Source organism: Spodoptera frugiperda, chromosome 21 (assembly GCF_023101765.2).
Source record: "Spodoptera frugiperda isolate SF20-4 chromosome 21, AGI-APGP_CSIRO_Sfru_2.0, whole genome shotgun sequence".
Lineage (NCBI taxonomy): Eukaryota > Metazoa > Arthropoda > Insecta > Lepidoptera > Noctuidae > Spodoptera > Spodoptera frugiperda.
In genome coordinates this window covers 6,097,289-6,110,535 of record NC_064232.1, presented here as the reverse complement: position 1 = coordinate 6,110,535, position 13,247 = coordinate 6,097,289, and the positions used below count along the sequence as shown (strand labels likewise).

The 13,247-nt window shown below is 36.6% G+C and overlaps 1 protein-coding gene across 1 annotated transcript in view; it reads left to right on the top strand.

Annotated features, from left to right (window-relative positions):
* LOC118280302 (glycogen [starch] synthase) overlaps positions 1–6,819 on the top strand; it is a 35,753-nt gene extending 28,934 nt beyond the window's left edge. Inside the window, exons 15-18 of the mRNA XM_050701893.1 lie at positions 941–1,070; positions 3,157–3,238; positions 3,742–3,874; positions 6,541–6,819. Coding sequence (XP_050557850.1) covers positions 941–1,070; positions 3,157–3,238; positions 3,742–3,874; positions 6,541–6,638 — 443 coding nt within the window. The 3' untranslated portion in view covers positions 6,639–6,819. The remainder of the gene's footprint in view (positions 1–940; positions 1,071–3,156; positions 3,239–3,741; positions 3,875–6,540) is intronic.
* Positions 6,820–13,247: the final 6,428 nt, after the last annotated feature.

The following is a 13,247-nucleotide window of genomic DNA, read 5'->3' as shown; positions in this document are numbered from 1 at the left end:
TCAATCACGTCGGGGTCACCACTTTAGGGAACAGAGAGTAAAGTTCCCTAAGCAAAGGAGGATCCTCCGATATTTGTGACGCCATCCGTTGATTTGCTCATCGATAGTCTATGTGCGACTTCTGTCATCTGTCATCTGTCACTTGTTACTTGTCAATGTGTCGCCACATGTACATATGTGGGCACTATGTTTGAAACAACCCGCTTTTTTAATTTATATTCTTTACGAATTGGTTATATTGTCCCATAGTTTTGACGTCGTATTGTCGTTACATTGTTCCTACATATATATACAATAGGTAAATGATCAAATAATGTATCAGAGATATTGTAAAAAACATTTTTGAAAAGAGTAACGATGGAGTTTCTTGCTCGTTCTTCTCCATTCGAAGCAACACTTTGGAACGAGCGCCTAGCTTCACTGACAGACAGACTGACGGACAATTCAATTTGACGTTTCAAAAGTGCCTAATTTAGGATTAATTGAAATAAATGCTTTGACTTTGACTTTGACTTTGACTTTGACTTACCAACTCTTACCAACTCTTACCGACTCTTACCAACTCTTACTGACTCTTACGAACTCTTACTAACTCTTATCAACTCTTACCGATACTTACCATCTCTTACGCTAGAATACGAATACTCAAACGCTACTCAATTTTAAGTTTTACATACTTAAATATCGTGCTATCTCTCTCATTGTATAAAGAATTGATAGGGACAGAACTACATTTGAGAACGTCTTCTTAAAATTGAGTAGCGTTTGAGTATTCGGGCATTACTAACTCTTACCTACTCTTACCGACTCTTACCGACTCTTACCGATTCTTACAGACTCTTACCTAGTCTTACCGTCTCTTACCGTCTCTTACCGACTCTTACCGACTCTTACCAACTCTTACCAACTCTTACCGACTCCTTCCGACTCTTGTCCCCAGGTTTCGGTTGCTTCATGCAGGAGCATATAGCGGACCCGATGTCGTACGGTATATACGTCGTGGACCGGCGCTACATCTCGCTAGAGGGCTCTGTGCAGCAACTGGCGCAGTACATGTTTGATTTTACCAAGTAAGTGTGTGCTGTTTATGGAATTTGAACGTTATTTCTAAGCGGTTAGAGTTTAGTTTGGTTTGATGGTTGTGCGTACGGTATATACGTCGTGGACCGGCGCTACATCTCGCTAGAGGGCTCTGTGCAGCAACTGGCGCAGTACATGTTTGATTTTACCAAGTAAGTGTGTGCTGTTTATGGAATTTGAACGTTATTTCTAAGCGGTTAGAGTTTAGTTTGGTTTGATGGTTGTGCGTACGGTATATACGTCGTGGACCGGCGCTACATCTCGCTAGAGGGCTCTGTGCAGCAACTGGCGCAGTACATGTTTGATTTTACCAAGTAAGTGTGTGCTGTTTATGGAATTTGAACGTTATTTCTAAGCGGTTAGAGTTTAGTTTGGTTTGATGGTTGTGCGTACGGTATATACGTCGTGGACCGGCGCTACATCTCGCTAGAGGGCTCTGTGCAGCAACTGGCGCAGTACATGTTTGATTTTACCAAGTAAGTGTGTGCTGTTTATGGAATTTGAACGTTATTTCTAAGCGGTTAGAGTTTAGTTTGGTTTGATGGTTGTGCGTACGGTATATACGTCGTGGACCGGCGCTACATCTCGCTAGAGGGCTCTGTGCAGCAACTGGCGCAGTACATGTTTGATTTTACCAAGTAAGTGTGTGCTGTTTATGGAATTTGAACGTTATTTCTAAGCGGTTAGAGTTTAGTTTGGTTTGATGGTTGTGCGTACGGTATATACGTCGTGGACCGGCGCTACATCTCGCTAGAGGGCTCTGTGCAGCAACTGGCGCAGTACATGTTTGATTTTACCAAGTAAGTGTGTGCTGTTTATGGAATTTGAACGTTATTTCTAAGCGGTTAGAGTTTAGTTTGGTTTGATGGTTGTGCGTACGGTATATACGTCGTGGACCGGCGCTACATCTCGCTAGAGGGCTCTGTGCAGCAACTGGCGCAGTACATGTTTGATTTTACCAAGTAAGTGTGTGCTGTTTATGGAATTTGAACGTTATTTCTAAGCGGTTAGAGTTTAGTTTGGTTTGATGGTTGTGCGTACGGTATATACGTCGTGGACCGGCGCTACATCTCGCTAGAGGGCTCTGTGCAGCAACTGGCGCAGTACATGTTTGATTTTACCAAGTAAGTGTGTGCTGTTTATGGAATTTGAACGTTATTTCTAAGCGGTTAGAGTTTAGTTTGGTTTGATGGTTGTGCGTACGGTATATACGTCGTGGACCGGCGCTACATCTCGCTAGAGGGCTCTGTGCAGCAACTGGCGCAGTACATGTTTGATTTTACCAAGTAAGTGTGTGCTGTTTATGGAATTTGAACGTTATTTCTAAGCGGTTAGAGTTTAGTTTGGTTTGATGGTTGTGCGTACGGTATATACGTCGTGGACCGGCGCTACATCTCGCTAGAGGGCTCTGTGCAGCAACTGGCGCAGTACATGTTTGATTTTACCAAGTAAGTGTGTGCTGTTTATGGAATTTGAACGTTATTTCTAAGCGGTTAGAGTTTAGTTTGGTTTGATGGTTGTGCGTACGGTATATACGTCGTGGACCGGCGCTACATCTCGCTAGAGGGCTCTGTGCAGCAACTGGCGCAGTACATGTTTGATTTTACCAAGTAAGTGTGTGCTGTTTATGGAATTTGAACGTTATTTCTAAGCGGTTAGAGTTTAGTTTGGTTTGTTTATTGTGTTACTATGTTATTGAAATTACTTTCAGCTTTTGTTGCGGAATTTTGATTTAAATTCAATTCAATTTGAATTGTTGATTGTTTTAAATATTTTACTATTTTAGTCGTGTATGATAATATAGTGATTTTCAATTATGAGCTCTATTTGTTAAGTGTTCACGTCGAGATCAGTGCCCGTAGTATAAGTTTAAACGAAATGAGAGTGCGTTCGGCGCTCTGATTGGTTGGTTCATTCGCGCTGGCCAATCAGAGCGCCGAACGCACTCTCATTTCGTTTTCGTTCAACGTAAAGCAAACTCATACTAAGGGAACAGATTGTAGTATTTAACGAAATATTAATTTTCTTTTATATTAAATAAATATTTTTCTAAGTAATTTCTATTATTTATTTCAGGCTAACTCGAAGACAACGTATTATCCAGAGAAACAGGACTGAGCGATTGTCAGACCTTCTCGACTGGAGGAATTTGGGCATTGTAAGTAATTAATTCAATCATTAATTCATTCACTCACTCATTCACTCACTCACACACTCACTCACTCAGTCATTCGCTCACTCTCTCACTCACTCATCTATTCACTCACTTTTCTTTTTTTCTCCTCTAATAACATCTTCTGATTAATTTCGTCGTGGGATCCAAGACAGTCAATTATGTCCCTGGGACGCGGACTTCAATGTTCCGGTGTTTTCATTGTTGTATCTACTGTAGATCCTGGTGCACAGGAGTTGCAGCGATATTGCAGGATGTGTGTGTTGTCACTCACTCACTCGATCACGCTTTCATTCACTTACTTACTCACTCATTCTCTCCCACATTCATTCACTCCCTCACTCACTCTCTCATTCATTGTCTCACTCTCTCTCTCACTCACTCACTCACTCACCCACTCACTTAATTACTTATTCACTCATACTCTCACTCACTCTCTCACTCACTCACTCACTCACTCACTCACTCCCTATTATTTATTATTACAGTACTACCGCCAAGCGCGCGCTGAAGCCCTTAAAATCGTCTACCCAGACTACGTCGATCATATGGACCAGGAGCTGGGCAAGAGGTTCAACTACCCAAGACCCATCTCAGAACCACCCAGTCCCACCCATTCTAGTAAGTTGTTTTATATTTTAGTTATATATGTCGGTGATTTAACTGGAATCCTCGTGTTGCCTGCCAAGTGTGGGGATTGTAGTAAATCTAATACTAAAAAGAGATTATTTTATGACCTAACTGCGATCTCGCTCACTTGATAACCGTGTTTAAATTTGATCCCCAAGTTGTTTGTCAAATGGGGGATTTAAATGGTGATCCCCAAGTCGCTTGAAAAGCGTGAGGATTTAATTGTGATCACTCAAGTCGTTTGACTAGTGTGGAGATTTTAAATATGATCCTCAAGTCGCTTGTCAAACGTGGGTATTCAAATTGTGATCCCAAAGTCGCTTTCCAAACATGGGGACTTAATAAAATTAAGATCCCCCAATCGCTTGACGAGAATGGGGATTATAGCAAACTTTTTGTTAAGAGAGGGGTCCTTTTTTAAGAGACAGTCAGACGCAAAGGCAATTAAAAAGATAAAAACTATAACATATTACGTGTTACGTAACGTTTAGAGAGGGAGGGGGGTACAGAAAAACGTTACGTTGCGTTACAAAGGGGATGGGGAGGTCAAAAAACTTAAAAAAAATGCGTTACGTAGCACTTGAACACCCCCTTATTGCATATATAAGGCTTAAAACTTGACGAGTCACCTTATTGAGTTTTTACGTAAGCAAAAATTTATAATTATAATAATAGTTATAGATCGGAGTAGGTAGATTGATTTTTGGTACTAGTATCATAAATGCACACAAAAAGATTAACTCGGATAAGCCATTTTCCTGAATTTATTAAATTCCTGTTAAAAGTTAATGTTGTTAGTGATATTATTACCGTACGAGTATGTAATTAATCCGTCAATTACGTTCACAAATGACCAGTATTTTTTGTTTGCGACTATGACGAAGTGGTAATGATGGTTTTTAAATTCAGTGCTATAATAAGTTCCTATAATAAGTGCTACAATATTAATATATATGTTTCGGACCCAAGTTCAATCTACCTACTCCGACCACTGATAATAATTCACATCACCAGTCCGTCGCGAACGAAAATCATCTTCCTCCGACGATGCAAATACGAATGAAGATCAAACCAATGAAGACATAATTGCAAAGAAAAATCAAATAAACATAAGGAAATCTTTAGAAATATTGAACATATCGGACGATGGTACCGATCCGGCGTTGGAAATAAGCTTCGAAAAGCCGAACTTTGCCGAATCGGAGCACGAAAATTACCGAACGCCGAACGAGAACTTCCTTGAGCCTTTGAATGAAGCTATGGTTGAGCAAATAGATCAATTGATCGCTAAGCTACAGGATTGCGCTGAAGTACAGAATTAGGGTAGGATTTATTCGGATTTTTCATCATTTACGGCGCATTCCAATAACCTACCGATCGGTAGATTTCCCTCCAGCGGTAGAATTTTGACACATTTTGTATGGAGCTTATGTCAAAATTCTACCTCTGGTAGGCAAATCTACCGATCGGTAGGTTATTGGAATGCGCCGTTAATGCTTAGAGTGGTAATTTGATTGTTTGGGATAGAAAGTAGTTATTTTTTTGGCGGTTTAGTAATTGTGTCGGGTAATTAGGAATCGGGTTGTTAACAAGGCATGAAAAGAGTATCAAAATCCGTTCAGCCGTACGCGAGATAATATCGCACAAACATACATACACACAGGTCAAACTGAGAATCCTCCTGAAACTAGCAATTGGGTTGTTGCTAAGGTATGAAAATCGCAACAAAATCCGTTCAGCCGTACGCGAGATAATCGCTTACAAACACATATAGGTCAAACTGAGAACCTTCTTTTTTTGAAGTCGGTTAAATATTGGGTTTATTGACTTATAACGAAAAATTGGTAGACTGTGCAATGCAAAGTATTTCTTCATTATAATATTTATTGTTAAAAAACCTAGAATTTCGGTAAAACTTGTAAAATTTTAAAGTTTTGCAACACAAAACGTCATCTGTCAATACCAATGCGCCTTTGAAGTAAGTGAAAGCAAACCTTATCTTAAGGGCGTAACGTCTATAATAGTCTGAATGGTGTTGACAGATGGCGAGTGGGTTGCCAGCTTAAAAATTACCACGAATCCGGGGAAAATGGAAACTGTAGCGGCTCTGAATCTTGGTTTATCTCGCTCTGGTTTTTGGTCACAATTCGGATGGACTTTAGAAAGGTTTTTTTTTGTGGTAGTTTTGAGTTTTTTTGGTATGGCAATACTTTAGTGACACGAGTTTTTTTTTACACTAGGTTTTTTGTTTTTTTTTTGATAATGCACGCGTGAGGCACATTTGATATGTTACTGGGGATGGCTATAATTTCGATAAATGATTAAAAAAGATGTAATGTAAAGAAAATAAAATACTTGAAAATAAAGTTATACAAAATTCGTAATAAAATCAATTAATTTTTTATTAATTTTGATGTTTATTTTGTTGACGTGTTTTAATAGTAATAAATAAATAAATACATTGAAACACAAGCGTCGATAAAACCAAAATATATCTGAATTTCAAAATAGATTTAAAAAAAATATAAAACCTATAAAGGATATTCTTTTAACTATTAAAACATCAAGAATTACCACAAAATATATGTGGTAATAAAATACACCATTGTTTAATTATAAAATTGTTCTAACACTATATTGAAAATTCCTTTTCCCAGGAGGTACAACCCCGGCCGCATCAGTCCACGGCTCTGATGATGAAGACGAAGTGGATGAGGAGCAGGAACTAGCAGAATTGAGGATCAGTGATAAATAAGTAAATAATATATTATATAGTAATTATATATTACATATATCTACAATGTATAGGGTGACTGGTAATTAGTGAACGATATTTAAACACGTGATTGTACTCATGATTACAAACAACTTTCCCGAAGAAACTTTTTTTGTATACTTGTTAGTTTTATTTTTATCACAATAACAAAACAACAGAATTTCAAATAGACGCGCGCGTATAGTTCCAAAATACCTACTAGTCTTCCGATAACGCGGGCGCAGGCCTCGCTGCTAACAGCTAATCATGCGAAAGCACGCGCGTTGTTGTTTTGTTATTGTGATAAAAATAAAACTAATGAGTATACAAATAAAGTTTCTTTGAGAAAGTTGTTTGTAATCATGAGTACAATCACGTGTTTAAATATCGTTCACTAATTACCAGTCACCCTATATAAGATCAAATCATGTTTGATACATGATCAAAATACTGCCGTACTCAGAGACATTTAATGATTACATAAACTATTTCTTAGTAACGATTTTGTTCCGAAAACAATTGCTAAGGACTGGGTTAAGTGACCATTAAATGACTCTGAGTACGGCGGTTATAATAGTGTCTTTATTGAATAAATAGGCTGCTATATGGCACCTTTAAATAGGCATTTCCTATCTGACTGCTCTGAGTATAGGCTTTCCCACACAGGCGCGATATTATCGGTCGATAATATCGCATGCGTTATTGCGATATCTGTTTTCAGTACATTTTGTATTAGGACGGTCATGTACACACATCAGGGTTTGCCTTAGTCTGCTTTTACAATTGTGTCAGAATGGTCGATCATTGAGCAGTGCAGGGACGGAGCTATGTAGGTTGTATAGCTACATCCCTCTTGCACTGATTAGTGATCGACCATTCTGACACAGTTGTAATAGCAGACTAAGGCCCCAGACTGCACGGTTGGTGCGGTGGTTGGGCAACTGGCTGCCGTGCAACGTGTAGCGGGTTCGATTCCCGCACGGAACAACTCTGTGTGATCTACAAATTGTTGTTTCGGGTCTGGGTGTCATGTGTATGTGAAATTGTATGTTTGTAAACGCACCCACGATACAGAAGAAAATCCTAGTGTGGGGCAATGTTTAAAAAAAAACACTGCTTTTTAAGTCATCCAATGACTTCTCCCGCCTTGGGCAAGGCGAGAGGGAGTGTCAGACTCTTACTGACTAAAAACCACCCCGTTCCTACTCCTGCTTTTCGAGCCGGAGCCCCGGTAAACCCGCTAGGTAGTCCGCAGCTCCAGAAGGCGCCTGTGTAGGGGAGCCTTAAATACCGAAATGAACTCAGAGATATATGTTAACAATCCAGACAAAATAGTTATATTTTATAACTCAAAACTGTTAAAATTATATGTATATAATATAAAATATAGTTTATGCTACTAATTTTCGACGTTATATTAAACTAGTTTCTGCTACCGACTTCACTGCGTTCCTGTAGGATAAAAAGTATCCTATGTGTTATTTTAGACCATAATCTACTCCTGTTCCAAATTTTATCCCGATCCTTTCAGCCGTTTTGACGTGATTAAGTAACAAACATACATATAAACACACAAACTTTCGCATTTATTATATTTAGTAAGATAATATTCTTTTTATATCCTACTAATATTATAAATGCGAAAGTTTGTATGTTTCTTACTTTTTCACGTCAAAAAGGGCCGAAAGGATATGGATAAAGAATATTTTTATGGTATAAGCCGGTAAACGAGCAGACGGATCACCTAATGGCAAGCAATAACCGTCGCCTATGGACACTCGAAATACCAGAGGCGTTACAAGTGCGTTGTCGGCCTTTTGGAGGTTAGGAATTTAAGGGTTATTGGGGAATCGGGGATTGGGAAGGGGGGTGATTGGAGCTCCGGTATCCTCACTCACACAACGCAAGCAATTTGGAACAGGGGTAGATTATGGTTTGGAATAACACATAGGTTACTTTTTATCCCACAGTAAACCGGGGAAACTGCTAGCAGAAGCTAGTATATAAGTAAAGAATATTTATTTTGGGATGGGTAAAATACTTAAAAAAAATATGTATAACTACAGATACATAGTATAAAACAAAGTCGCTTTCTGCTGTCTGTCCCTATGTATGCTTAAATCTTTAAAACTACGCAACGGATTTTGATACAGTTTCTTTTAATACATAGAGTGATTTACGAAGAAGGTTTATATATGTATAATATGTACAATAACATTCTTTTTTATATTGTGTTTGTTACTTATTGGACAAAGTTTGAGTGAAAGAAATATTTATTAAATTAACAAGGAACATCTAAGAAAGTTGTATACCATATGGGGAAACTTCTTATGACTTAATTTAAACCACATATTTGTTATCATCTTGGCTGACAATATACGAAAAATGAGTGAGAAAGACCCAGTAGGTCTACTCTAATTCAACGAAAAACGAAGTTTCGTCCGAAACTTCGCAGATTTCTACAATTCCATTTATTGCGAACTTTCGTGAACAAATATGAACGAATGAAATGAAGATAAATAAATAGGTTTTGATATGAAATTAAAAATAAAACGTTATTTTTAAGTAATTTCATTAGTAAATCAATAAAACCTACGGCCGAAGATTAAACGAAACTTCGCATTCGAGAATTGGAGTAGACCTACTGTTCTTAAAATGTTCAGTTTTCGTTGAAATATTTAGTTGTATTATGCTTCTGTGGACGAGTACTACTTCTAGTTTCATTTAAGTCATATGAGTGATCTCCATACTGTATATAATATACAATTGTTAAGCAATATAAATTATAATACATATTATAAAGTATATCAGGGCGCTTACTCTTGAAACCAATCTATAGACATTAGAAACACCAGAGGCGTTACAAGTGCGTTGCCGGCCTTTTGGAGGTTAGGAATTTGAATTTAAGAGATGTTGGAGAATCAGGGTTTGGGAAGGGGGTAATTGGGCCTCCGGTAACTTCACTCACACAACGAAATACAACGCAAGCGATGATTCACTTCGGTTTAGAGTCTGTGAGACCGTGTCTTTATGTAAGGGTTGTTCGGGGATTGGGGATTGGGAAGGGGGGTAATTGGGCCTCCGATGTCGATGTCTGATGTAGGTCGATCGGAATTGCATTCAAGAGTAAGCCCCCATATGTTACACCTATTTAAAAAAGCAATATTTTTTCTTGCCCTCTTAAATAAAAATATATAGTCTTTTTTAAAGTCTCGAAACGAAAAATCATAGTTTTATATTTTTTTACTTAAAATAGTAATTTTATTAATGTTATAGATTTTATATATAGCAATATATTTTTTTATATAAATTATAGTTCTCGATGTATTTAGACAGATTATATTTAACATATTATGTTAGTTTTAACGTAAGAAAATCACTACTATGTTTATAACGTATAATAATTTGCTCATTAAAGTTAAAATTATGTATTTGACATATATTTAAAGAAAGTTATATAGTTATTTTTACATTTGGGAGCAAAGAAACGGAGCCACTAGCGATTTTTCTTTATCGTATGGGGAAACTTCTTATGACTTAATTTAAACCACATATTTGTTATCATCTTGGCTGACGATATACGAAAAATGAGCGAAATAGGCCCAGTAGGTAAGCCAAAAAGTGTATTATTCTCTTTGAGCTAATTCGAACGCTCTTTACAAATACGGCATTCTAACAGCCGCGCCGCATGTGCGTAACATTCCTAGACAACCTACAACATTACAGCTCTTCTGTGGTCAAAGTATTGTGAACAAATACGACAGTGGGTCCTTTTCTTTGCTCCCAAGTATATATAATAATGTATAAGTTATATTTTATATATCAGTGTTGCTTGCATAATAATTTATAAGTGCGTAGTGTTGCTACAGGTAATATATTTTTATTTTATAGAAATAAAACGATTTTTAATATATTTCCGAAATATAAAGTAAATCGTTTATTAGTTGGGAAACCGTATAGTGGTTTTAAAATCACATCAACAGCCTATAAGTGGCCACTGTTGACCAAAGGCCTCTTCTCACATGGAGAAGGTTTGAGCATTAATCACCACGCTTGCTCAATGCGGGTTGGCGATTTCAAACTTACAATTAGAAATTATTATAAGCCCAGGTTTCCTCACGATGTTTTCCTTCATCGTTAGTCAGTGGTGTCTAAATAATCTTATAAAGTACATATAACTCGGAAAAAGTCACATTGGTACTTGCCGTTGGTAGGTTTCGAAACCGCACTCTCATGCATGAGAAGCGGGTGTTTTAAACCTCCGGGCCACCACGCCACAAGGCTGAAAAATACCTTTATACGATTTCTTTACTAATGAAGTAATTTACTTTATAAATTAAACATTTTTACTTTAAGTTAAAATAACCTATTTAAGCTAAAATATATATTTTAAACACGGTATATTTTTATATAACATAGTTTAAGAAATTACGTTATATATTTTTATATAAATTGAATAAGTTGTTTTTTAAGTTGTGAATGAATTTAATTAAATTCTTAAAATTAGCTTTTTTAATTAAATTTTTATTAGTGTGTCGCCTTTGCCATTGGAAAAATAAAAATCAAATGTTAAATATTAAATGTCATCACAAAATGAAATTGTTTTAAACAAATTTTAGCGATTTTACGTAGTCATATATTATTTTTAAATTATATTGAATTTTTTACATACCCATAGTTTTTGTAAAACTTAATATCATGTTGAGCGATTTTGAATTTTAAAGGCATATGTTATAGAGTTGTTTTTACGTTGAAAATAGGGTAGATGACGTATTTTATTCATTACCTAACTGACGGACTAATTAGATTTTTAATTATCATACCCCGTCATCATCCCTATTAGCTAGTGTCAATCGTTCAATATATGACAATTGCTGTGATTGGACAAAAAAATACTAGCTACATTTGCGCCATCTAGTGACCAAAAAACAAAACGCCCCATTCAAATAGCATGGTAAAGCCTCAAAAAAGAAATGGTATATGAAAATCAATATAAACGTACATATATATTATATTTTAAATAATTGATAACTATTTTTAATTTAAGTTTAAATCGCTTTACTGCCATCTTTTAAACTATTTTTAAAGAGCTATGTCAGACATTTTTAATTGAAATTTTGTTATGAAAAGTCTGTGTACTTTAAAATAAGCGTCCACAGCCCCGCATCGCACGCAACGGATTTTAGTTTGTCTTGTATAGAAACTCATACAACTGCGTCCACTGATCCGCATCGTACGGACCGCATCATCGACAATGCTTACATGCGATGCGTGCTGATAAGGACTTACGGAATGCGTACGATGCGGGTTTGTGCACGCTTACCTAAATATGCTTTTTAGGCGGGGCGGCAGTGGACGGTACATGGCAAATAATAAATGATATTTATTTTTGCAAATAGGTTACAATGTAAACTCTTTTACCCGTCAATCTTTTAACACATTGAACGCAGTGGTGGTCACCGGTGACTGATGTTAGCTGAGGATTCGCCTTCAGCAGTTTTCTAAAGGCAGTCAAAGACTTACGCCCGAATTCTGAAACGCTACTCAATTTTAAGTTGTACTTAAATATCGTATATCTCTGTCATTTTATAAAGAATTGATAGGGACAGAAATAGTTTTGAGAGCGTCTTAAAATTGAGTAGCGTTTGAGTATTTGGACATTAAATAACTAGATGAGGCCGATTCCAGGATCATGTGAAATGTCTGACATAGTATTTTTATCACAATTGTAGTCTATCTATAAGTCTGACCCGTTTTTAATGTCCCACTCCTCAGTGCCATAAGATATTTCCTTGTTATTTAGTAATAAATAAAAATGTTTTAAAATATTTGTCTTGTTTGTTTTTTTTTGCGACCTTGGGCGAAACCTTTTAACCCTTTGTTTGATAATGGATGATTATCCAATTACTTTTCCTTAGACGAGGCAAGAGGGAGTGTCAAACTCTTACTGACTAAAAACCAACCCATTCCTACTCCTGCTTTTCCAGCCGGAGCCCCAGTAAAACCGCTAGGTAGTCCGCAGCAAACCTTTTATTCTTTGGTTAGACTTGGGATTTTAAGGTTTGGATTGGATTATCTAGGATTGCAAAATTCTATAAACCATTTACAAAAATGGTCAAGTTTTTAGTGAGAACTTTATCTTACTATTCTACTAATATTAAACATTTCTCAGTGGTTGTCCGACCCGGGAATCGAACCCGAGACCAACAAGGCAGTGTGTGTGTGATAAAATTATGTGAAATTGTATGTTTGTAAACGCACCCACGACAGGAAATTCCTAGTGTGGGGTAATGTTTAAAACATATTTTGTAAGGGAGTACCTCACAGAAAAACACATTGATTCATTATTAAATATTTATTTATTTTCATTATTTAACTTATTATACTTTAATCTACTATTTACAACACTTAAAAGAGTAACGATGGAGTTTCTTGCTCGTTCTTCTCCATTCGAATCTACACTTTGGAACGAGCACCTAGCTTTACTGACAGACTATTATTTATTTCTTTATTTGTTGACATTTCAAAAGTACCTAAATATATGGTTTAATTGGAATAAATGATTTGACTTTGACTTTAAAACCATTTTTAGAGGTTAAATCAACTACA